This window comes from Helicoverpa armigera, chromosome 9, assembly GCF_030705265.1.
Source record: "Helicoverpa armigera isolate CAAS_96S chromosome 9, ASM3070526v1, whole genome shotgun sequence".
NCBI lineage: Eukaryota > Metazoa > Arthropoda > Insecta > Lepidoptera > Noctuidae > Helicoverpa > Helicoverpa armigera.
The window spans coordinates 7,103,024-7,127,380 of NC_087128.1; the positions used below are offsets into that span (position 1 = coordinate 7,103,024).

A 24,357-nucleotide genomic window follows, 5' to 3' on the forward strand; every position below is an offset into this window, starting at 1 on the left:
AGGTAGGCCGTGACGCATGCTTGACGTCACCGGGCGTAGATTCGGTCGTCGACCCGAGCGGGCTGCAGCCCAGCTCCCGGGCTCGGGGGGAATGCGGGGGAGCCTCCGCGGTTGTGCAATCGAGCGGTCGACGACCCGGGGTGAACGGCCGCGCGCCGCGACGCCACCGGGATGCGCCCGGCCTATATCCGGCGCACCGGTGCAGCGGCGGCGACGCATTCTAGAGCGGCGTGGACCGTTAGGAGCGCGCGAGGGGGCCGGGGGCACTCTCACTTTCTCGGGTGGGTCGGCGGCCGGCAAGTAGGTCGCGCGGGTAACTGTGCGCTGCGCGACGCAGCGCCCGCACAGTCCGCTGTCGACCGCCATCCGCGTCGGTGCAGTGCGCCAAAGCCTTATTGCACGTACACATCGCGTCACTGTTAGCGTGGAGAGTAGTGGTGCTAGTGGGCAATAGTGGTAGTGAATGGTGCGTAACATGTCGTGTGGCGCTGGCGCTGAGCTGCGCGAGCGGCACTCGGTGCTGGTGAGCATGCTGGAGGCGCGCCGCGAGTCCAGCGACTCGGGCTGCTCCAGCGACGACGGCTCCGACAGCGAGCGCGACTCTAATTGCCGCTGTGATCCCCAGGGTTTCTTCAGGCGGTCTATCCAACAGAAGATCCAATATAGACCCTGCACGAAAAATCAACAGTGCTCAATCCTCCGGATCAACAGAAATCGGTGCCAGTACTGCCGATTGAAAAAATGCATCGCAGTAGGCATGAGCAGAGATGGTAAGTTGACATTTTCCTCTTATATTTTGTCTAATGAAAATGTTGATACAAAAATGACTTTGTCAAATTTATTAAAAACCAATTTAAATCGTATGCATATTTTCCAAACGCATATTTTTAAAAACGTTTTCGCATATCAACATTTTCATATATATTGTTGATAATAACCTGTCTTAATACCCTTAAAAATTGAGATAGGTCATAGGTTCGTTTATTATTATAGTGAATTTCGTATGAATTAAATTTAATTGTGATATGACAATTATTACGTGCGCATATCATTGGGCATACGCTGGGTTGCAATATGCATACGCAATTAGCAACGGGAAGGTCGGTGGGACGTGGTCGCCAAGTGTGGCTGAGGAGCGCGCTGGCGTGCAACGCGCGCGTGCTGCTCTGCGGACAGATCCTATTTCGCGCGCGGGCGCGGGGCGCGGGGGGCGGAGTAGCTCGCGGTGTGGGAGGTCGGTTATGCAAGCGCGGGTGAGCGCACGCTAAGCGGGTCGACGCCCGCGCTATACAGCGCCGCCCCGCTCCGCTCGTTGCGACACTCACTCCGTCAACGTCGCGCGCCGCCTGCTGAGCCGGTGAAAGCAGAGAAAGGCGCATTTCGTAAGCACGAGAGTGAAATTTATATTTTCACTTTCGTAATGAAGTTCGATGAACTCTAGTTAGTTTCCCTAGGTGCATCAGAGATAGTAATTGTTATTCAACATGACGCGTGAATTAACTGATAAGTCTACCGATTAGGATACTACAAGTTTCAGGAATACTTAATACACTTATGTTTCAAATTCAAAGTTCTTCAACCATAATTCAAAAGTGGCAATTCAAAAAATATGTACAAAATACATTTTTTGTTTTTACATCATTTCTAAAAATTATCTAAAAAACAAATGTAATAAATAAACAAATATCAACATTGAATGCTAGAAATCCGTCCTCTGTGCGAGATAACTTAATGCCATTCATGTCGAATGTAGTTCGGCTACTCGATAACAGATGGCGCTCAAGTAGAGTGTGACACTAGCGCCAGTATACTTTTGTTGGAACTAAAGGAGACTGCGAATATCACAAAATGAAAATGATTCGGAAAGAAAAAATATGAATATATGATTAAACATTGATCCCACTAAATTAAAACCAATTTAAAAATACCTAATCTACAAAATTAGAAGCAAGTTAATAAATAACAAAAAAAATATACATAGGTACATAGGTAAAAAAGCAAGACAAATACAAATTTTAACTAAAGTATTAATTTAGTAGTTACTTAGTAGTAATTTAGTAATACCTGTGAGCTGTGGTAATACAAACACGGAAACAGAGCAGTACAAGGTTGATGCCTAGACTTTAAAAAATCTCATCCTTCACTAATTAACCATGAAACAGTTCCCGCGATAATAATAATGAAGTTTAAAATTGCAATTGGAATTATTGTGAATTATAAAAAGTGCATTGTGCAAAAAGTATAAATAAATAAATAATTCAAGTATTTAAGGCATCAAAAAATGCAACACATATATTGAAATAAATATGCAAGTACGCAATGTTGTCTAAGATTTCGGTTGTATTAGTCAAGAGGTTGAATTTGGAAAGCGACCGTAATATTCCCATGTCACGTCAAATCAGCAAGGCTCAACGGTAGGTGGCGCAAGCAGTGGAGAGGGGCTGGCAGCGCGGGGGCAGGGGCCTGCGCGGAGTTTATTGACGGCGCCCCCCTCCCGCGCGCCGCGCTCCCCCCGCGTCAAGTTCAAGGTTGGCGCGGCGCGCGCCGCGGCGCAGTGCGAGGGAGTCCGGCCCGCGCACCGGTCGTCAGCCCTCATTGCTATCGCTATGTTATTAAGTCGCTCCTCAGTTCGGTACGAGTACGCGATACTTGCTCACGGTGACTGCTCCACTATACGCCGCTAACTACATCGCGGTGCGCCGAACACTATTGGATTATTACTGCTACACATTGGATTACAGTGAATGTGCAAATTATTAATATTCTTCATGTGATATGTGACACTTTACTTCGTTTTAAAATTTAAATTAGTCTTAAACTACATAAAGTTACCAACTTATCTAAGTTATCAGTGGCCATTGGCTGTGAACTAGTATTAGTGAAAAACTGTAATGGTATCAGACATGGGAGAAGATTTACCAATCCTCAAGGGGATCCTCAACGGCGTGGTGAAATATCACAATGCACGTAGGTATCTTTACATGGCATTTATGATTCAATCAACAATTGTCATTTTTATAAATTCTCAAACAAAAATATTTTTATTCCTTAAGTGAAAACTTCGTAGCACGGTGCTACGAGAACTTGCTACGCCTTGTAAAGTTCTCGTAAATTGTAAATGTACTATGAAATCAGCAATAGAGCGACTTGGGAAATTTATGGTATTAACTATCCACATTAGCATATCAATCTTATTGTATTTATTTACACATATTTGTAAAAAGTTTTAAAAACTTAATAAATAAACAAATATATCTCAATGCTTTAAATAAAAGACATAAACGCAACGGAAGAACCACTTGTTAATTCGATATTCCAGTAATGCTAATAAAATTTTTCATTGAAAAATAACTTTATGAAAAACTAAAAAAAATAAAATAATGCGCAAATCAAAGAACTTGATTTAATTATTTTCGTTTACATCGATAACAACCATTCAAAAGAAATTTCAATATTTCAAGTAAGAAAAATGCCAAACTATCATTATACCAAATATGTTAAATCAATGTATCAAAATAAAAATAAAGAGCATAGTTAACAAAAAAGCGATGTCGGTTGTGAACAATGGGATCGTGCATCTGGTGCGGCCCACATCGCGCAGCGAAAGTCAGGAGAAATGGCGAGAGGGCGCTCTCCGCTTTCGTTTTCAACCGCGCGGCGTGCACGCAAACACTTTCACCGACGTGCGCGCAGGAACGCCGCAAGCGCCGCTCACGCCCCCGGCGCATACTACATTTTGGTCCAGCGCGGGCCTAGCGCGAGAAAGTCGTAACACTTTTTACCGTGACCTCGCATTTCGCGCTTTGTCACTCGTCATTCGAACTAGTTCACTTAACCGCGACGCATTCAGGGTTCCCCTCGGCTTTTATAAAGGCTTGCCGAGCCAGACAAGGGTGGGCCACGCGATGCGACGGCCGATGAACTCTACCCTCCCGGCGTCAGCTGCGCGTGCACATGGCCGGCCATGCACTCGCACACGCGCGCACTCAGCGACAGCTGCAACCCAGTGTATGTTTAGTCACGACCTTGCGCAACATTCCCGTTGTTAGTTGCCAGTTCATTATGTGCCCTCTTCTTAGTGTAAGCCCAAGCACACTTTGACGATTTGAGCATAAATTAAACTTTGTCTTCTTTGTTACAGCCGTGCGGTTCGGACGTGTTCCAAAACGCGAGAAAGCGCGCATCCTTGCAGCGATGCAGCAATCCTCTACGTCACGAGCAAATGAGCAGGCTGCGGCCGCAGAGCTCGATGATGCTCCGAGATTGCTGGCGCGAGTGGTGCGCGCTCACCTCGACACCTGCGAGTTCACGCGAGATCGTGTCGCCGCCATGCGCGCACGTGCTCGCGACTGTCCCACCTACTCGCAACCCACTCTGGTAAGCATTCACTCTAAACTAATTCACAATATATGACGTATATACTCATATAACTATAATAAAATACAGCAGGAGTACCAATGTTAACGTATATTTTCTTTTGTTTTAGGCTTGCCCGCTAAACCCGGCGCCAGAGCTACAGTCTGAGAAGGAATTCTCTCAGAGATTTGCACACGTTATTCGTGGTGTAATAGACTTCGCTGGCCTCATCCCAGGCTTCCAGCTTCTTACGCAGGATGACAAGTTTACGCTGCTCAAAAGTGGACTATTTGATGCGTTGTTTGTGCGGCTAATCTGTATGTTTGACGCGCCACTCAATAGTATAATTTGTCTAAACGGCCAAGTCATGAAACGGGACTCCATACAAAGTGGCGCCAATGCAAGGTTCCTTGTGGATTCTACTTTTAAATTCGCCGAACGCATGAACTCTATGAACTTAACAGATGCAGAAATCGGTCTATTCTGCGCTATAGTGCTCATCACTCCGGACAGGCCGGGACTTCGCAATGTAGAACTCGTGGAAAGAATGCATGCGCGTCTGAAGGCATGCCTGCAAACTGTGGTCGCCCAGAACAGACCTGACCGACCAGGTTTCCTCAGAGAACTAATGGACACCCTCCCCGACCTCCGCACTCTCAGCACACTTCATACTGAGAAGCTAGTAGTTTTCCGAACTGAACACAAGGAATTACTACGGCAGCAGATGTGGACCGATGAAGAGGGTGTGATGTCGTGGGGAGATTCCGGCGCCGACGAGTCAGCACGCAGCCCCATTGGGTCTGTGTCCAGCAGCGAATCCGGCGAAGCTGTCGGAGACTGTGGCACGCCTCTCCTGGCCGCTACCCTGGCCGGACGCCGGCGACTCGACTCTCGTGGATCCGTAGATGAAGAAGCACTCGGCGTGGCACATCTAGCTCACAACGGACTCACTGTAACCCCAGTCCGCCCGCCTCCACGATACCGTAAACTTGATTCGCCAACTGATTCTGGCATCGAGTCCGGAAATGAGAAGCACGAAAGGATAGTTGGCCCCGGATCAGGATGCTCAAGCCCGCGATCTTCCCTAGAGGAGCACACGGACGACAGGCGGCCACCTCCCTCAGCCGACGACATGCCTGTGCTCAAACGCGTGCTAGAAGCGCCACCGCTGTACCACACCACTTCATTAATGGACGAGGCGTATAAACCTCACAAGAAGTTCCGTGCTATGCGCCGTGACACCGGCGAGGCCGAGGCCCGCGTCGTGCGACCAGCGCCCTCCACCCAGCCGCCGCAGCATCCGCACCCCGCCAGCCCGGCGCACCCGGCGCACTCGCCGCGCCCGCTGCGCGCCTCGCTGTCCTCCACGCACTCCGTGCTGGCCAAGAGCCTGATGGAGGGGCCGCGCATGACGCCGGAGCAGCTGAAGCGCACCGACATCATCCAGCAGTACATGCGGCGCGGCGAGGCGGGCGCGCCCGAGTGCCCCATGCGCACGGGCGGCCTGCTCACGTGCTACCGCGGCGCCTCGCCCGCGCCGCAGCCCGTCATGGCGCTGCAGGTGGACGTGTCGGACGCCGACGCGCCGCTCAACCTCTCCAAGAAGTCGCCGTCGCCGCCGCGCTCCTTCATGCCACAGATGTTGGAGGCGTGAGATCGGCCCGCGGAGCCACTTGTCTCCGCCACCCCACCCCGACCTACTTTAAATTAAATAATCTAGTTAATAGTAATCGTTCGCAGATCGTTTTAATATATTATATGTGATAATTTGATTAGGACGCGTGAGTGCGTGGCCGGCGCCGGACGAGGAGAGCGCAATAGACTGAAAAATAATTTAAGACTATATAAGTGTAATTTATAAATGCAATGCAGCGCCGGTCGCGGTGTGTTTGTTGTGTGTATTGTATGTGCGTATGTGAGCGTGCTCAGTCATTTGTTTGTTAATATAATGACAGGTTGTCGAACTAAAATAAAAGAATCTTGTAAAAATTATGTATGCATTTTATTCCCAAATTCCTATGAAATAAGCAGAAAACCCTAACAAACACAGAAACTATGGTGAACATACACAGTAAAGTACTTCCTAGTACTCCACTTGCACATAACTAGGTACACATATCTAAACCTATGAAGGTGTATTTCTTGAATTGAAACATGAAATTACAGTGACTTACGTATTAGCAATTTCTTTCAAAATAGCTTAGGACACGATAATCATTTTTCCAAGTCAATAGTTGAGGAAATTCAATTAAATTACAAGCAATGCATAAGCATTGAACAAAATAAATATTACTATTACAACCACGGGAAAATACAGCTCCGTTTCTGGGGCAGGAGAATTCACTAGCAAATGTCAATATCTGAGTCCAGATCTTGATGATCTTGAGATGTAAAGAGTTAGATCATCAAGATCATCTAAGTTATCACTATACAAACATGCACGTTTCGCTTATTTTTGGTACACGAAGGCCATGTAAACATAATGGCAGTACTTAACATAGCAATGATTCGTCACAACGAGGAAGGGCGGTCGTCGACCCACCGCGGCTCTTCCGGACGCCACTACCGCTTCCACTTCTGTTGAGGTTACAACCTTATCAAACAACAGCGAACTCAAGGTAACAACCTCATAAATCCACTCTTCTGACATTAATATCTAAATTAATATGGAAAATATTCCACTTAGAGGCGCCGGTTCTTGATCGAGTTAGTTCAGATGAACCCGATTGCTCGGGCTGTCTATGATTTCCTTTTTACACGCGGAACCATAAAACGACCTAGATCGTAGTTCCGCTTACCTAAAGTATTCAAGATCACTAGTAGATTGAATCTACATAAATAGTCACATTCTTTTCTTTATATGTTCGTGAAATTACCTGTTCTCCGAGTTAAGCGATAGTTTGAGATTCTTGCATACGAAAATGTTGAAACTAATAAAATACAATTTTTAAAAGCTACTTGTGAAAACTACAAATAATCTTCCTATACTGATATATTAAGTTATTCTGCTACTGTACACTAATTCTGCGTTCACGCCGAATCAAGTTCCTGGTGCTCGTTTAATTAAACAAACACGTAACAGTTTTTAAACAGGGTAAACAGTCATTATAATCATCTAATAAACTGCTTATTACTTTAAATAAAATATATTATGGTATGATCTAAGAAAGTTTATGAAGCTAAAGATATCGTTCTATAAATACATCGATAAATACGGCGTCATCATTAGACACACATCAATTGTAAATAACATGAGACGTCCAATTACATTTTACGAAGCATTAAATAGGTATATTCTTTCATCATGAAATGCTGATACTTATTTCAAAATATGTAAGTATGTAATCTGCAGTGATATTCATTATTGTGCCGAAGTTATTGTAAACTATTGTCAATTCGTTATGATGAGGGAAATCCTTAACTCGTACTTGTATGTATCTATGTATTTTGTAATAAGATGCCATCCCTTTCAGGCATCTCATATATCTCATGGAAGTCGATAAAAACCGAGTAAATTCCCCTAAATACTCATGATGTGTCATAGTAACGTATAAAGTAGTAACAATAAATTAAAATTTTCAATAGATAGATAGTTCTGGATTCGTTGAACGACATAACATGTAGCGGGATATCGGGGCGTTCGATGTTATTGACCGGCGGGTGGTCGGCGGGCGCATGACATTTGGCGCGGGTGCAGCGGCGCAATGCGCGGCCGTGCACTTGACTCGCGCGGGTTGGATGCAACGTCCGCCCGTGCTCTGCCACGCGTAACCCCGGCCCTGCCTCACACTCCGACCACCCCGTCCACGCCGCGCCCAGCATCGCAGCCTCCACTACAACACCTATCTATATAATCCTTTTACCGCCATCTTGTTCCTGGAAATTATTGCACCAGAAATTTCCATGCAGGCTTCTACCTGTTTCCAACTATCGATTTTGTAGCGATGGAAAATTCTGTTCCAGCATTTTTATAATTCATTCTATGAAATTGAAGTATCATATATCAATTCTGAATTCATTTTTCTATGCGTAAAGGTACATCTCTGTGTCGATCTCACAGCACACATCTCTATGTGTGTGCTGTATGTCAGTCAGTTACATAATTTTTACTTACTTTTATTATCTGTTAGATTGAATGACACAAATAAATGAGCTCGTTGTTCCTTTTACATTGTTATACAAAGTATATTTGTTGAACCGTAAATAGTCAATGACAGAGACCTTGGGGCGTTAGGTATACGGAAAACCCCGAATAAGGCTGCCCGCGACCTTGTAGCGGCGAGGTCGAACCCGGGCTGGGCCTCGGTTCACGCGGAAACAGGACACTTACATAAATAATAACGTATAAATAATATTAGGATTATACATATTGTCTAGAATTTTTAGCAATCTGCATAGCTAATAACTATTTAACTCTTTATTATAGTCCATGTACCGTACATTGGCTATGATAAACAAATAAATAATTTCTGGAAAAACTGATCTCGTCAGGCTTCGAGAGCCTCGAACGGTGATTGTCACTTGTATGATGATTATTATTTCCGCGCATATTACATGAGCCCTTGCAGTGATATATAGGTAGGTATTAAATTTTGCACGAGGTGTAGAGCGTGGGCGGCCAGGAGATAGGGGCGAGGGGTGAGCGTGGGCGAGCGGGTGGGCGCTGCCACCCCCGGCGGGCGGGAGGGGCGCGCGGGGAGGGGCGGTCGGCTCCAAGGTCGCAGAGTCACAGCCGGGCAAGGTCGGCGTGCCCGCGCGTGCCCGACCGCCCGCGCCTCGTCCCTCACACCCGATAACACCCTAGATTTGCGTGGGACGTGACCTTTATCCACGTTCCGGAGAAATAATTGTATAAATACTTAATGCTTTTTTTCGGTTATGTATACATACGTACGCAATAAATACCTACGTCGTATGTAAGTTCTGATTTTTCAAAGGTTGAGTGATAAGAGTTACACAACAATAAAGGCACAGGTTAGCACAGCTAGCTACGTAACAGGCCGTAATGCGTAAATGTCAACTGTTGAACATAGGTTAGCTTCCCCCCTTTTGCTCCGATAGGTAGGATATATTTGCTGGTAGCTCGCAGCAGGAGTTTATGACGTAATGGGGAGATGATGCTACTGGACCTTTAATGAAAATCCTCCTTCACTCGTGTTTGTTGTTTCAATACTTTTGTAATCCGTAAAGAGCAACTATACCCAGCTACATTTATATACATTATCTTGTTGGTATAACAATCAGATCCTAAGTTATGGTGGCCAGTGGCCAATGTGTCCTGATGTGAAATCGTTTTTATTTTTCGATGTAGGTTTTATACGCTTAGGCCCTGATAATTACAAAATTCTATTATGTTCTAAATTCGTAAAACAAAATTATATTTATCCAGCAATTATATTTTCTAGGTATGTCAGTAAAATGACCGAAAACTATGTGTTGTTCAATTTCGAAGTTCTTTTTGATTAATAAATAATATTATGCTTGCCTACTTTTTATCTTAATGCAGGTGAGAAGGTTGAACAAACACTAATAGGTACTATGTTAACTAGAAAATGAATTTCCCCGGTAAAGTTCACATCTCTCACGAACATAAGCTTTCATGCCATTTATAGAGTCCGTGGGTGGGCAGAGAGTGAACCAAAGGGCAAATGTCGTACAGATAGTTTCGCAGGGAAAATCGTAATACTGTCCACCTGCAAACTATCTATGCAACTATATTGCATGCAAATCAGCATCGTGATGGACTCAGAACCTATGAAGGTGACTTTTAGTATACAAACTTTCCAAACTAGCGTTTTTTAAATCGTATAAGTTAGTTTCAGGAGTTGTTCGTGTTAGCATAGTTATATAAACCTTCTTCTTGGAAGAGGTGCGGGGTTATCTTAAATAGTCAACATGAAGGAACGTGGATGGCTTTTAGCGACCATGAAAACTGAAACTTCCTCTTATTGCGCTCCCAGCGGAAAAAGGCTTTTAATGAATTCCAGTAACTGACACAAAAAGTGGACCTCCTTGTTCTGTGAATTTCCAGGTGGAAAATGTATGATGTAAGATGCTACATTTTAATTTATTCAGAGTTTGAAAAATGTTGTTCCCTCGGTACGCGGCCGCGGCTGAAATCAAGAGCAAAATCTAGTTCTTGGTAAATTTTGGGCTGCTCAGTATTTAATCACGACGTTGTAGCAGTAGGTACCGTCGCCGTCAATTGTATAATTTAACCAAGACGTAATTAAACCGGCTGTCACATGTCGGGTATTATTGGAATACGAGCAATCCTTGAAATAAAATACTATTGTATGCAAATCCAAAAGAATATATTATGTATTAATGTTAATAGAACCATATATTCTGCAATTATCATATGAAATGTAAAAGTTGCATTTTGTCGTATTCATTTACTGACCATATATTTAGGAAATATATAAACTGAAAGGCACTTAGTCTGTCTGAATATGGTATGTACCTTGTCATGTAAGTTACATTTAATACAAACACACATATCATGTCAACAATGCCGTAAAATTTATCGGCCGGACAAATTATATTCTGGTTAAATTATTTCCAGAAGTAGTAAAAACTGGTATGTTACAAAAGAAGATCACACTTCATGAAATTCGAAGCAACGCACTTCGTTCAAAAACTTTCCCTGTACCCTTGCTACGCACAACAAGTGACTCGTAGCGGCGCTAGTTGTGCGTAGCACTTCGTAGGCGCGTAGACGCGTAGTCACTTTCGCATCAAACGTATTTGCTTTGTTCGCAAACAAGTTACAATTTTTCACAAAAAATGTACAGAGTTTAATACTGAGAAATGTGCAACAATTATGTTCCTGTATTTCCTGTTCTTGATAAAGATTAGATAAATATTACAAGGAAATAATTATCTGACAGGCTCGACCTATCTGTTAACCGCAACAAAGATGAATACAAGCCCTTGTTGTTCTACTTCCCAGGAAATGTTCATAAATCCTTGCCATTATCTACTTGTATCAAACTGATGAAACTTGATGTACAAGTTAATCTTAAAAAATAACGGAATTTATACCGTCCGATTACTGATACGACAGTCAATGAAAGATAGTTCAAACACCATTTCAGTTCGTTACACTTATGTAAATTGTTACGACAATTAAGATTGTAAGTACACTAACGTTCAAATATTTTGAGGTAGGTAAGTTTGTTAGAAAAAGAGATAAATAAAATGGCGTGATGTCCGTGTTGGATTCCGACTACTTACAAGATTGTCGTTTTGTGAACCAAAACGAATATTGAGGTGACCTCGAATAGCAAAAATCAATCCTTTGTCTGAGTCCTTAAAAGCCTATCCGGCCCCAACAGCCTTGATGTTTAGATAATAATTCAGTCGGGAATTTAGGTCGTATGGAGGCAATGAATCGAGGGCGAGCTAAAGGCAACGACGAACATTTGTGACACGCATGTGAAGAACTTTCATTATATTATTATATTAGACATGAGTTTGTACAGAGTGACACGAAAATAAGTAAATTGACGATTAATTTATGAACGAATAAGGTTAATGTATGTACAATGTACACTGTATATGTATAAGTAAAATTGAGATCTAAAACAAAACAATACTCAGCTAAGTAGCAGCCCATCTTCACCGTTCATGTACGTCATTTTTTTTCTGGTCATAACAATGTTTACATAACACACGCTTCCTTAAAAGATGGGATACAAAGTATATTTCCCCATAGATTTCAGGGTGCCTACATCCTCCAACTCCGGCTAAAGTGCGTATTGTAAAGTGAGTCGCGAATTTGAAATTAAATCTATTCAAGAAGCTTCCCTGATTGTCCCAAGGTTGCGTAGCTAACACGGTGTCCTGGGAGGGTGACGGGGGTGCCGCGGGGTGGGGAGGCGGCGGGGGTAAGGTCGCGGCAAGGTCACCGCGGGGTCGACCAGCATTGTCTGCAAACATAATATTGTAATAAAAACTGCCTACGCGATTCAAATGTTAGGCATTACGCAATACCTCAAACTTCTAGTTCAATATTGATTAAACATCAAAACCAATATCTGTGTGTGCTCTAGACTAAATCTCTAAGTATATTGTAGGACTCTTGAAGTCGGAGAAGGCTGAGTAACAGCCTAGTTAGACATGGCGGGCACGTTACATCGGTGAGTCCCTTTAAGTATTTTATGGTTCTTGTAATTTTAAGTTTTAAACGTCTTTTTTAACGTAATTTGGGCTGTAAGAGTTATCGTAAAAATTACTCATAAATGTAAAAGAGTGAATGAAAAAGTTGAATCTCCTCTCTATACACTTTGATTGAGATAAACCAATTACTTAGGTCGGAAAGAAGTCATTCATTTTAGAAGCATCCAAAATCATCTCGTTTATACTGTGCTTAATGAATTAATTTCATCACGAAACATGATTGATTTGATTTATCGAACGTGTTACGTATGTCAATAAATCGCGAGTATGTCATCAATCAACATTAGCTGCTCTTAGAGTAGCCGTGTGGAATCTACGATTATTTCAATGCATAAGTGCATAAAATACGTATATTGTTAGCAAGTGAAACGCAACAGTGACGTACAAGTCACGTAATCAATTTGGTCATTGATGCACCGCGCGTTCGTTTTCTACGTAGTGTTACGAAGCGAGACTCATTTTCTACACCGTTTCGACGATTTGCCGTGACTGGGGTGACGTCACGTCTAATTTAAACCTACGTTTGGAACGAGGTTCTGTTTGACTAATATTAGAAATAGTTGACTATAGAAAGTATTTTAATCTTATTGATCCTTTTGTGCTTCCTCTATTTTAAGTAATCATAAATGTTAAATGAAAAAGCATTTGCAGTTAAACCTGTATTAAATTAGACCATTTCTATACAAATCACTCCACTCTAGCGAAAGGACCTTTAATAATCAGTCATTTAGTAGTTTCTTGTTTTTAAAAAAAATGAGGTGTACTAAGTAAAACAGATACGTCAGTCAAGGAAGCGTGGGCTAACATCTCATGAGGAACAAGCAAGTAAGTGCAAAGTTTCAAACATATTTTGTTTCAATAAGTTAGGAGTAACATCTGCAATTTCCGAGATATTAACAATGTTAAGCTTTTCTCTTCCGCGTGTACGACGAGTATACATACAGACTCGTATTTAGAGAGTCATCCACGTTGACGGCACGACAATGTTGCGAACACATGTCAAACGGATGATTTATGGTTTGTTTGTAAACATTGAATGTCGCAATATCTTATAATAGAGCAACACACTACTGGCTTTGTGAGAAACCATTAAATCACGGTAATACTAAACTTGAAATGGAAACTATTTAATAAATTGCTTCGGGTTTATCGTGTGTAATGAGTAGTCTACGCACAAATGTCGAAAGTAAAGCATTAAATATTGCTAAAAATGTATTGTTATTTTGTATAGTCAATTATACCACTATTTATCATATTAACGCTTAATATATGTTCCATAAATGGGGAAATACGCATTATTTCATCAGGAAAACAGTAAAACACATAAATTGTTCTATTATTTAGCGTTTAAATGAAATCTATGCGTAAAAGAACATTATGAACACATATTGTTACTTATTAACCAGCGTTCAGCATATAACCTAAAGTCCTGAAGGCACAACGAGGTGCCCTTTGTTTACACGTAACACGGTATAATATAGTAAGTAGATTAAGCCCACTTGTACATCACTCTAATAAAGTTCCCTTTGTTGAAAGTAGTAAAATTAAATCGGTTGACTAGGCATGTAGGCCTGTTGGGCGGAGTGACCTTGTAAGGGCATATTAGCGAGGATGTAGGTCAGTGAGACCCATCGCCCTTGACCTAGGCGCCCTTCATGTCGCCCTCTGCGCCGCTCTGCCAAATATCGTTAGGCACGGCCTTTTCGAGCCTAGTCATGTATTTTCGTTGCCATGTAACTGTAAACAATGTCTATGTTTTCTACATGGAGTGGAACAAAACCGGAAAATGGCATTTTAAAATAATGGGGCCTTTCAGTGTCCCAGTCATGATTTCCCCAATTAGTTTTAAATGAAGGAAAAATCACCATAAATTTTACTCGATATTTAAATTTCTTGCGGTTTGATGTTACTAACTAGGTGTAGGTTAAAGCAATGAGTAGGAAGGTCACGGGTCTTCATTTGTGTTGAGTTATTAAATTAATTATTTCGATCCAAGTGTAACCGCAGTCAGTTTACCGCGGTGCTCTTTAATTGTGACATTTTCCCTCACCGATTTACACTCCATATATCTGTACATACAGAATAAGAATTAAGATTTCTGTTTGAAACGGTTATTTTGGGTCGGTTTATGTGTTTAATTATAGCTGTTTACCTCGTCTCTTGGGATTTAACTCGGGAGTAGCTTTCCAATAGTTACAGAACTTTTCACATCGGTTCAGTAGTTTCCGAGCCTTTACATTTTAATGTTTCGTTTATGTACAGAGCATACTTTCTTTCGTAGTATTTTCTTGCGTCAATTATCTGGATAAACACGTGTGCATACACATTTTAGGTTAGAAAACTTGTGCACGGTTGCAATCTTCGCTATGATACATACAATATTGACATAGGCTGGTGAACGCTATGACTGGTTGGCTGGTTTTTGATTTACAAGAATTTTAACCTTCATAGCTTAGGAACTAGGGACTCTTTTGTTTATGAAAGTAAGTAAGTACTATAATATGATTTTATTGATCTGAAATTATTGTGTACTTTTGAAGAAATATTATAGCATGTGTATCTGTTTTTATTACATGGATACTCTTTATTTAACTGCAGGAATTTATTTTATAATTCACTAGCTTTTGCCCGCGGCTTCGCTCGCGTTAAGAAGTATTATTATTAATTAGATTTGTTTTTTGCGGCTTTACTTTTGTTTAGCGTGTGTAAAAAATTAGGGCCTACAAAACTTCTTTGTACACAATATTCTTTACTAATCTGTCATTAGGCGCTAAAACTATTAAGTTATTGGGTGAACTTACAAACTAATACATTTTACATCCTTCATCATCCCTTATTTTATCACCCGTGGGGGTTGAATTAATCAAAATCGTATTTAAGCGAACGTCATCATAAAATTCTGATTCGTCATCAGGACTTCTTCATAAAATCTAAGAAGATGTATACAAACTTTCATCCCCTATTTTATCCCCTTAGGGATGGAATTTATCAAAATCCTTTCTTAAGAGTTGCCTACGCCATAGTAGCTTTATGCATGCAAAGTCTCAGTCCGATCGGTTTAAAATTGACAAAGTTTCATACAAACTTTCATCCCCTATTTTATCCCCTTGGGGGTAGAATTGATCAAAATCCTTTCTTAGCGGATGCCTACGTCATAACATCTACCTGCATGCCAAATTTCAGCCCGATCCGTCCAGTGGTTTCAGCTGTGCGTTGATAGATCACTATGTCAGTCAGTCAGTCAGTCAGTCACCTTTGAGTTTTATATATTTAGATGGATGAAATACAATTAATGCTAGCTGTGTTTTTGTTATAACAATAGTTCAATGTGTAATGATACAATCTATAGACTGCCAGTTTCAGGAATGCAGATAGCTGCAAAGAGTTTGGAACTGTGACGATTGTCAAAGAATAACAAGTGAAAATAGCAGTATGACTTTGCCATAACCTTGCACAAAGCTATATTTATCGATATCAATGTTGCATACAGCGCTAAGGAAAATCGTATTTTCGCGAATTATTCCGGGAAGTGCTGATAGAGGCGAGTAACGGGTTGGATGTTGTTATTCACATATTACGGCACTCACACTAGTGCGGGTATATATATATCTAGTTCGCGTAATGTACACGAGCCGTGTGTGCCTGTGTGCGGGTGTGACATTGAACTTCACACTTCACGCGGCGGCGCACGAGTTGCGTAACCACACCGCAAGTTCGAGCGGCGAGTTCACTTCTACCGACGCGAATAAACCAATATACTTTATCTTTTCTAGATAAATTTAAGTGTTACGCAATAATTACACGCACGCTTCCAAGCGCTTTCACGCACAAGGTTAAATCAATACTAAAAATATATTAATGTAGATACCGACTTGGTACCTACGTCTGACACGCTATGTTTCCACTATTCGAATTAAACGCAATAAGTAGGCAAACTCTGCAATATCCCGGTTCTTGAAAATGTGCTTTAAACTTCGATCAACAGGCTTTAAACATACTTTTTCAAAAATCCAACCCTGTTAACAAGGCGCAAAAAATATGACTTAATTTTTATATTTCAGCAAAAGTAGTATGTATGTACCCAAATAATTGGGAAAAACAACAAAAACACACGCATTTTTGCAAACAAAGTTTAGGGGAGAATAGGTTTGAATGACTACTTCTATCAGTCAGTGAAATCGTTCTCGTATAAACGTGCAGGCTATTAAAAGTAAAAGTAGAATGATGCAATGCAATCAGAATTGGGTGTTGTTGACAAGTCACAACAGCACGTGGCGTGATTTCGACAATGACATTGACATTGGCCGCCGCCAGGGCTCCGGCGAGTGGTCGCGATCGGCCGCGGTCGCCCTCGCTCGCCCGCGCCCCGCCGAATTAAACATCATGAAATATTCACGTATTTAGCACAAACAAAAACTCAACCAGGAAATAGGCTTATGGTAAAGATAAGTAGGCACAACAAAACATTTTCCCTTGTTGACATAATCAATAGATATAGTTGGTGTCTTATGATATTCCTATCTATATTTTACGTCATGTGTGTGTGACTTTTTCATGACAATGACTAATCCACATTCTGATACCCAATCCAAACCATATTGCAACATTTTCCTGGTACAGGACGAAACCACAATGTGTTACTTATGATTATGCGCCGCGTCACCTATAACAATCGTTAATTGGATCTCATTGATGTCCGTGTAGTCCTTGAGTGTATACTAATTTGCAAGTGGACGCTTCCGCGACGTGTCACGAGGTCACCCTTCTATATTGTATTAATAATATTTATATTTATTACTACCTAGTCTACACGCGGGGCACTAGAGGTTTCCGTCGTCAATAAAATACAATACCTAAATAAAAAACACTAATATGCGTAAACACGTGTCGACGTCCCAGAAATGCGAGCAAATAAATTTGACAAAGATGTCAAGGCAGGGGCGACATTGACTATTAAAAATATTAGTGTCAAGAGCAAGTCCATTAATCAATATTAGTTAATTGAAGCTATCTGTTTATTTAGACGTGTGGGCACTTTTTTACCTAAAGGCATGAAACAGACATTACGAAAATGTCAAAAGTAACAAATGTAGTTAAAGAACGAAGAACCGACCGGGTGGCCTCTGCAATCCGCAAATAATAGTCAATAAAGTGGCAAGTCCGGGTGGCGCAGATGGTCGAGCGCGGCAAGCGGCGCGGGCGCGGGCGGTGCTCGTCTATCTGACTGTACAAATAGCAGCGACCTTGAGATTCGGCGCGCGCGACAAGGTCACCGCGCAAATCGTTATCAGCGTGACGTTAGCGAGTGACCTCCACGGAGGTGCCCGCGAGATAACGCGGCCAGATACCGGTAGCGACCGATAGCGGCGAGTCGCGAGCGCACACGCCGCGCCGCCGCCATGCCACCGGTACGATACTTCCGCGTACCTTACTGCGACCACCATGTGACTGACCATCGTGCCTTCACGTTCTTGCAACAGTACCCTCTAACTTTGACATTTTTGTTTAATAAATTTTGCTTTGATAAAGAGTAAGCGATAAGTAAGCAGCGATGATTTCAAAGGTTTGGAAGCACTGTAGATCTGTGTGGATAAGGCTTATTAAAAACACCAAATTTTTACACAATAACATAGATTTTCAGGCCAAGTTCGATTAGGTCTCATGAGATTCAAACTGGTGACAGTCGGACAGCGCTTTAGCTATCGTTCTTTTGGAAAGGGAAAATAACTAACATTACATTACATTAAACGCCTTCCTCTCTTCTAACTCTTTGCTGTGCCCATCAGGGTCCATAATTGTGACTACCTCTATTATTTTATATTTTCCACCAAATGTACATTATGGAATGCAATAAATGATATGATATGATATGATATGAACTAGGGAAGAAAATAGTGTCAAAGTGTTGAATTTAATTAATTTTAAATTACTTTAATTTCACGTTGCGAAAGTATAGTCTTCCAGTAATCAAGAAAAAAATATGGACTACGAACATAGGGATTTCTCAGCTTGCGACGTATGTATGCTAGTTTGGAATAAAGCCAAAAAAGTGTCGGTCGATCGGAATCACTTTCTACGCGATTATCGTTGCCGTCCGCAAAAATATTGTGGCGACCTTGTGTGTTCATGGTCGTGCAAAAATATCAACTTGACATTCTAACGATTTCCCGATCTTTGAGTTGCTAACCAGGAAGCAGCGGTTAGCATTAACCACGCCTCACGTCCCGAGGTCACGCGCTAATTTAATGTATGAATATACATACGTATATGTACGATAGTGTAAGTACCTTTATACTTTGTAAACACCATGTTTGCCAGAGACGTAAATAGTCTTCAATCTGAAATGTTAATGTTATTCTTATTACGTTTAATCAGCACTCATGCTTTGGGCTCTACATATCAGACATGCGTCTTTATAATTGTTCTTAGTAGGATATGAAAGAATTTTATTAATGGATAATTTCCCACACTGAAAAATCCAAAGAGGGTTCCAATGTCTAAAGAATCCACATAGAAGTACCTACTTAATAGTACTTCACTTACAAAAATATATATATTTATTTCTTTAGTTGATGCTTAACGAAAACATAGTTTACTTCTATAGCGCGAGAAAGTTAGTACAGCGTGGCAGTAAGGTTTATTTGATAACAAAACTAAAAACCGTGCCCGCTTCATGTTCGAACACGTGCTTTTGTACTAAAAGTAGGCAAAAAATATGCACTACTCGTACATATATTTGCAAAGTTAGCATACTTACTACGTAAAAGAACTATACTCTGAATTAATTAATAAAGTGCTTACTTTGATAATTTTCTTTGTTCTAATCCAGTAATCGTTTACATTCTAATAGTTTTTCACGCCCACGCAATATCGTTTTAAATAAACTGTGAAATCTATTTTCTCAAGCTCATTTTCCTAAATTACACTGAAAGTTTAAAATCGTTTACGTTAAATAAACTGAGAATTGAACATAGAACAAGAGTTCTATGGTTTGGGTGAGTTAACATGACCTGAATCCAAATACGGGCACGCGAGAGAAATCTTTCTAGCAGCCAAACACGGCCGCGTCTCACGCTGGGGCCGAACTGATACCAAGAGAAAGGACCTCTTCCTTTTTAATAAAATTGTACTAAATTATATACTGACTGACTTAAGTATTTATGCTAAATTCCAAAATTTGGAAAACTAAGGACACACATTTTGTGATAATCTGAATGAGTGTAGGAATATAAATATGAATGAAGAATTTTTAACCTTCATACAGTTTTTTAATGTAATAAAATAACCTCGATACGTCTATATTCTTTCAGTTTGTAATTATAACTTAATTGTGATAAGAAAACCTGCATCCCTTCCTGATTATGTGAAAACCGAAATGATAATAATTTCAAATATGATATCAATAAACGGCAGAGAGTCGGTAAACGGGTTTGTAGTTACCATCTTTGTTGGCCACTAGGACAGAAAGTACATGTGGTCGTATTATAAGTGATATCGCCTCAATTTCTCTGAGTGCGGCGCGTGGCAGGGCGCGGCAAGTCCGCGTGCGCCCGCGCCGTCGTACAATGGGCGGAGAAAACGGATGGATGCTGTCATCGTACTCTCGCGGCTTGACTTATGACTTACAAAATCTACATACAATCATCACAAATGTAGAGCAGGCCAGTGGGCCGCGCGGCCACGCATCGCCGCTCACGCGTTTAGCGCTCATAAAGTGTCGCTTAATTGGAAATTAGTTTCTCCAGCCTGAAAGTATTCAGGTTCCTGTATAGTAATTAATAACACATATTTTGCGACAACAATTAGTCTAGTTTTTTTTTAGTGATTGTTATTATTTTAAGATATTCGTACTGTTGATTTAGTACCTACTCAGTTTTGTAATAGTGCTGCACAGAATCAATTAAACCAATATTGTACCAATATTCTACTTTCACCCCTGAGTATTTAATACGTGCGTAGGTACGCTATAAGCACTCGTAAATAATTCAACATTTGCCAAATTTCAATCTCTGATCGCAAAACAACAGATAGATCGGTTATTGAAATCCGCAGTTGACCTGCCTGCCAAACATTTTCGTGAAAACTCATTCTGCAGCGTCAGCAAAAACACTAAAATGTCATTCGAAGCACCTACACTGAGCGGAAATTCCAGTCTTATTGGCACACGTCAAATATCTACTGTTGAATGAAAACATATTGTAAGGTTTATCCGTAACTTCGCCACATTGATTCTTTTTTTAAATGGTCACGTTTCGAATTAAACCCATTTTATAATGATTTTATATTAAGGTCATACTTACCTAAATAAAAATAGCCTAAAACTTTTCATGAACCTACATTATGTGAAAAGTTTTTTGTTTCGTTGATTTGTATGACCGATTCTATGATGAATAATTCTATGACCCCATTTCTGGTGCTCGTGTATCAAAACTACAGTTTGTAACGTTTCAGCGCAATATGAAACTCAGTGAGGTGTTTTTTCGCGGTCGGCGACCCGCATTTCACGCTTGTACACGACACTCGAATCTTTACAATTTATTGCCTTACTTTACTCGTCACTTTTATATTATTTTTACAACAAAAGGCAAATTCGATCTGAAACAAGCGCGGGCGCAACGACCCCATTTTCCTACGTCAGTATTTAGAAATGTGAATTGTATTTTTAAACAGAACGATTAAAAACTTGGGCTTATATTTCAGCAGATAATTTATATCCCGCTAAATAATAAATTAAAACATTCTCCTGAAAATGTAAGCCCTGTCGTCTTTAACGTCGACATTTCTCAAGATTTCAGCATCCTGTTAGAAAAACAAAAGTTTTTTATTTCAGTATAATGATGCAAACGTATTTTTAGGGCTTCACGCACATTTTGTTTGTTACGCTTTGTGTTCCACAGTGAAGCATACTTTTCAAGAAATTTGAAAAACGAACGTTTGTGTTTGTAAAAGTTTGTAGACATCGTTCGGTCAGCGTAGGTCAAATAACAATGTTTTAGCTTAGTCTAAATAATAAACATATTTACGTAATTGAGCACTTTGCAAAGGGTAAAGACATAGTTTGTAAACGAAGCGTGTTGATTGCGTCGCAGAAACGGTTATCGCAGGAACACGTGGCGATCTGCGTGCGCCCGCCATGTCGCCGCAACGTGATCGTTGCAATCATGAGATCCACTCCACGAATAGGTAAAATATGTAATGAAAAATTCCTAACATAAGAAAAGAAAAGCCCCATTCCCATCTTTTTCAAACTCTACAAACCATATTACATTTCATTATCTTCACACGAGAGATAATAATGCGGCTGACACGACACTAAACAAGTTGCCAAAAATAATAATTGTTTATCTTATCCTGAATTGGAAATTGGTGTAAATTGCGTGTAAATCAATTATTGTATTTACATATTTATTATTGTACTTGCGTGTCTGCATATACTTTTAAGGTTATGCTCCACTATGATGTATATTTTAGTCAACTAGCGAATACAACCTGTTAAAAGTGACACAAAACGGAAAGTAAAATGAATTAGAAATGACAGAATGTACTATTTCGTAAAGTTTCAGCCCTATCTTCTGAGAACACCTACAACTGATGTCTTCCTAGAGATCTTCTTGAAGAAACGAAGTATTTTAAGTGCGTTAAGATGCATTTGTTCCACATCACAACTTTATTAGACGGTTCACCAGTTTTACCAAAAGCGTAATTAAAGATAATCACTTCTGCAACTTAATGGTTAAGCTTTTAAATTATTAGATTACCCATCCTAAATTATCATTAAAAATGCAGGTTTGACCAGGAAAAACTAACGGTTTTTCAGCAAATTCTTACGACGATTGTCTTTGTAACAAAAGAGAAAAATAATTAGCGGAGTTACAGTACTCATCGCCATGACCTCCGAAATTGCATCCGTATTACTCGTCGCCACTCTGTTAAATAGATTAACGCGTGGGTTAAAGTTTCTGCTAGTTCACTTAGTTATGTGTCCCGCTGAAATTGTTCTTAATGTTAAATTTAAGATCGCCTAGCACTAGTTTAATTTCAATAATTCACATATGAAGGGTCTCGTTTGTAATTTGGGTAGCAGAACATGCAGCATGAAATCCGTATTTTCCAATGTTTTTTTCTAATTATGACAAACACTTATGTGTATATAGGAATTTAATACATGATTCTGCAAAAAAACGACCCAGACCCTCTATAACACAGATAAGATGTCACGATTTCACTAACGTGAAGTGATAATGCTATCGGTCTGGTTACACTGACCGTGAAAGATTCTGCGTTAGACAAAAAATCATCATTTTGATAACATTACTTAGTTCGGTGCTAATATTCAACCTTCACATGACATCATGTGTTAAGCACACGGTTAGTGTTACAATGTAATATTTGTGATATGGTATTTTTGTACCATCACCAATGAAAAACTTGAACATGAAGTATAAGTTTAAAAAATGCGATAATTTTATTCATTGTAAATATGTATTGGAGTCCAGACCGATTGTCCACTCTAAAGCAGCTCAGGACATATTATAGTGCACAAGCAGTTTAACTGACACATGTGCACTCTATGTTTCATTATTTAAAATAACTATTTTACGCTCTTAAATTATCATTGTTATGATTTAAAATTTTAATATAGTGTCTTCAAAAAAGCATGCCGCTCTTCTTATATTATGTAAGACCTTAACAGTTCCGTAAATATAATTCTGATTTGGATGTTACTGAGTAGTGATAAATTGAGATAAACTATCAAATGTTTTATTTCCGGGATGCTTTAACGAACTGTCCATTATCGGAGAGACGTCGGTATTTGATCTTGGTTTTGGCACTGAAAAGTTTTACAAAGTTATTTTTCGACAAGGTCATTATTTTTTCAAGGCGCACTTTTTAGGAACATTTGGTTTTTGCAACGAGTGGGCAGTCTGTTTACAGCTGCGATCTACAAGTGATTTACAACTGAACATACGCAGCATTGTATGTAATAGAACACAAGGTCTTGACGTATTTCGTTGGAAATGTTAACGTACATTAACAACTAATTAGCTAATGCGATAACTATTTCAGAGCTATCGGCAAAAAGGTTATTATTAGATACTATACATTCAATTGTACCTACGGCTTTCAGGTAACGGAACTGTAACCTTCAATACACGTAACTAATTGATTGTTAAATATAAATTAGTCGTTGAAAATAAATGCCGCCCGATATAACGATAAACGTCGCACTGTTCGTAGATTTATTTAGAAAGGTCCCACGAAGGTTTAGTCAGAGTCACATGAAGGTCTTAACGTGGCATTCGCAGTTTGTACTGCTTAACACTATCATTTATCATTATAAAAGTTGATGATAGAGTAAGTCAATATTGTTAGCGTAAATAAGGTAAATATTCATATCCCTTGCCGTTACATTGTACGACAGAGTTGTACACCTATTTGCAAATTTGATCAAGAGTATTTAAATTGTATCTTCTAAACCGTGCAAAAAATCTTTGTAAATGTTTTTTTTTTCTTTTAATCGAGTTTTTCACCCTGCTCGTAATAAGGCAAATATACATACATATGTACATAACTCGTCGCTCAACACAGTATTTATCCAATATAACGTCACAACCAAGCGTATGTGTGAGTGTGTGTAGACTATTCATCGACAGTTTGTTGAATCTTTACAACGAAACCATAATCAATTCAATTAGCTTCGGATATCTAAATTAAACTAGCGCTACGGTCCGTGCAAATCTGCGGATTGAAGCCGACATTCACTTGTTTGTTCTGCTGCATTATTTGCATAGACCTTGCAGTATTTAGAACAGCAATAGG

The 24,357-nt window shown here is 40.3% G+C and overlaps 1 protein-coding gene across 6 annotated transcripts in view; it reads left to right on the forward strand.

Annotated features, from left to right (window-relative positions):
- Nucleotides 1-6,348, forward strand: part of LOC110370041 (ecdysone-inducible protein E75) — a 90,202-nt gene extending 83,854 nt beyond the window's left edge. For 4 of the 6 annotated variants that reach the window (XM_021325734.3, XM_021325735.3, XM_049839401.2 and 1 more), the window contains exons 3-5: nucleotides 626-770; nucleotides 4,142-4,377; nucleotides 4,487-6,348. In XM_021325734.3, coding sequence (XP_021181409.1) covers nucleotides 626-770; nucleotides 4,142-4,377; nucleotides 4,487-6,010 — 1,905 coding nt within the window. In that variant the 3' untranslated portion in view covers nucleotides 6,011-6,348. Of the gene's footprint in view, nucleotides 1-316; nucleotides 467-625; nucleotides 771-2,519; nucleotides 2,968-4,141; nucleotides 4,378-4,486 lie in introns of those variants that run through there. The other 2 variants (XM_021325737.3, XM_021325738.3) reach the window with 2 other exon arrangements.
- The last annotated feature ends 18,009 nt before the right edge of the window (nucleotides 6,349-24,357 follow it).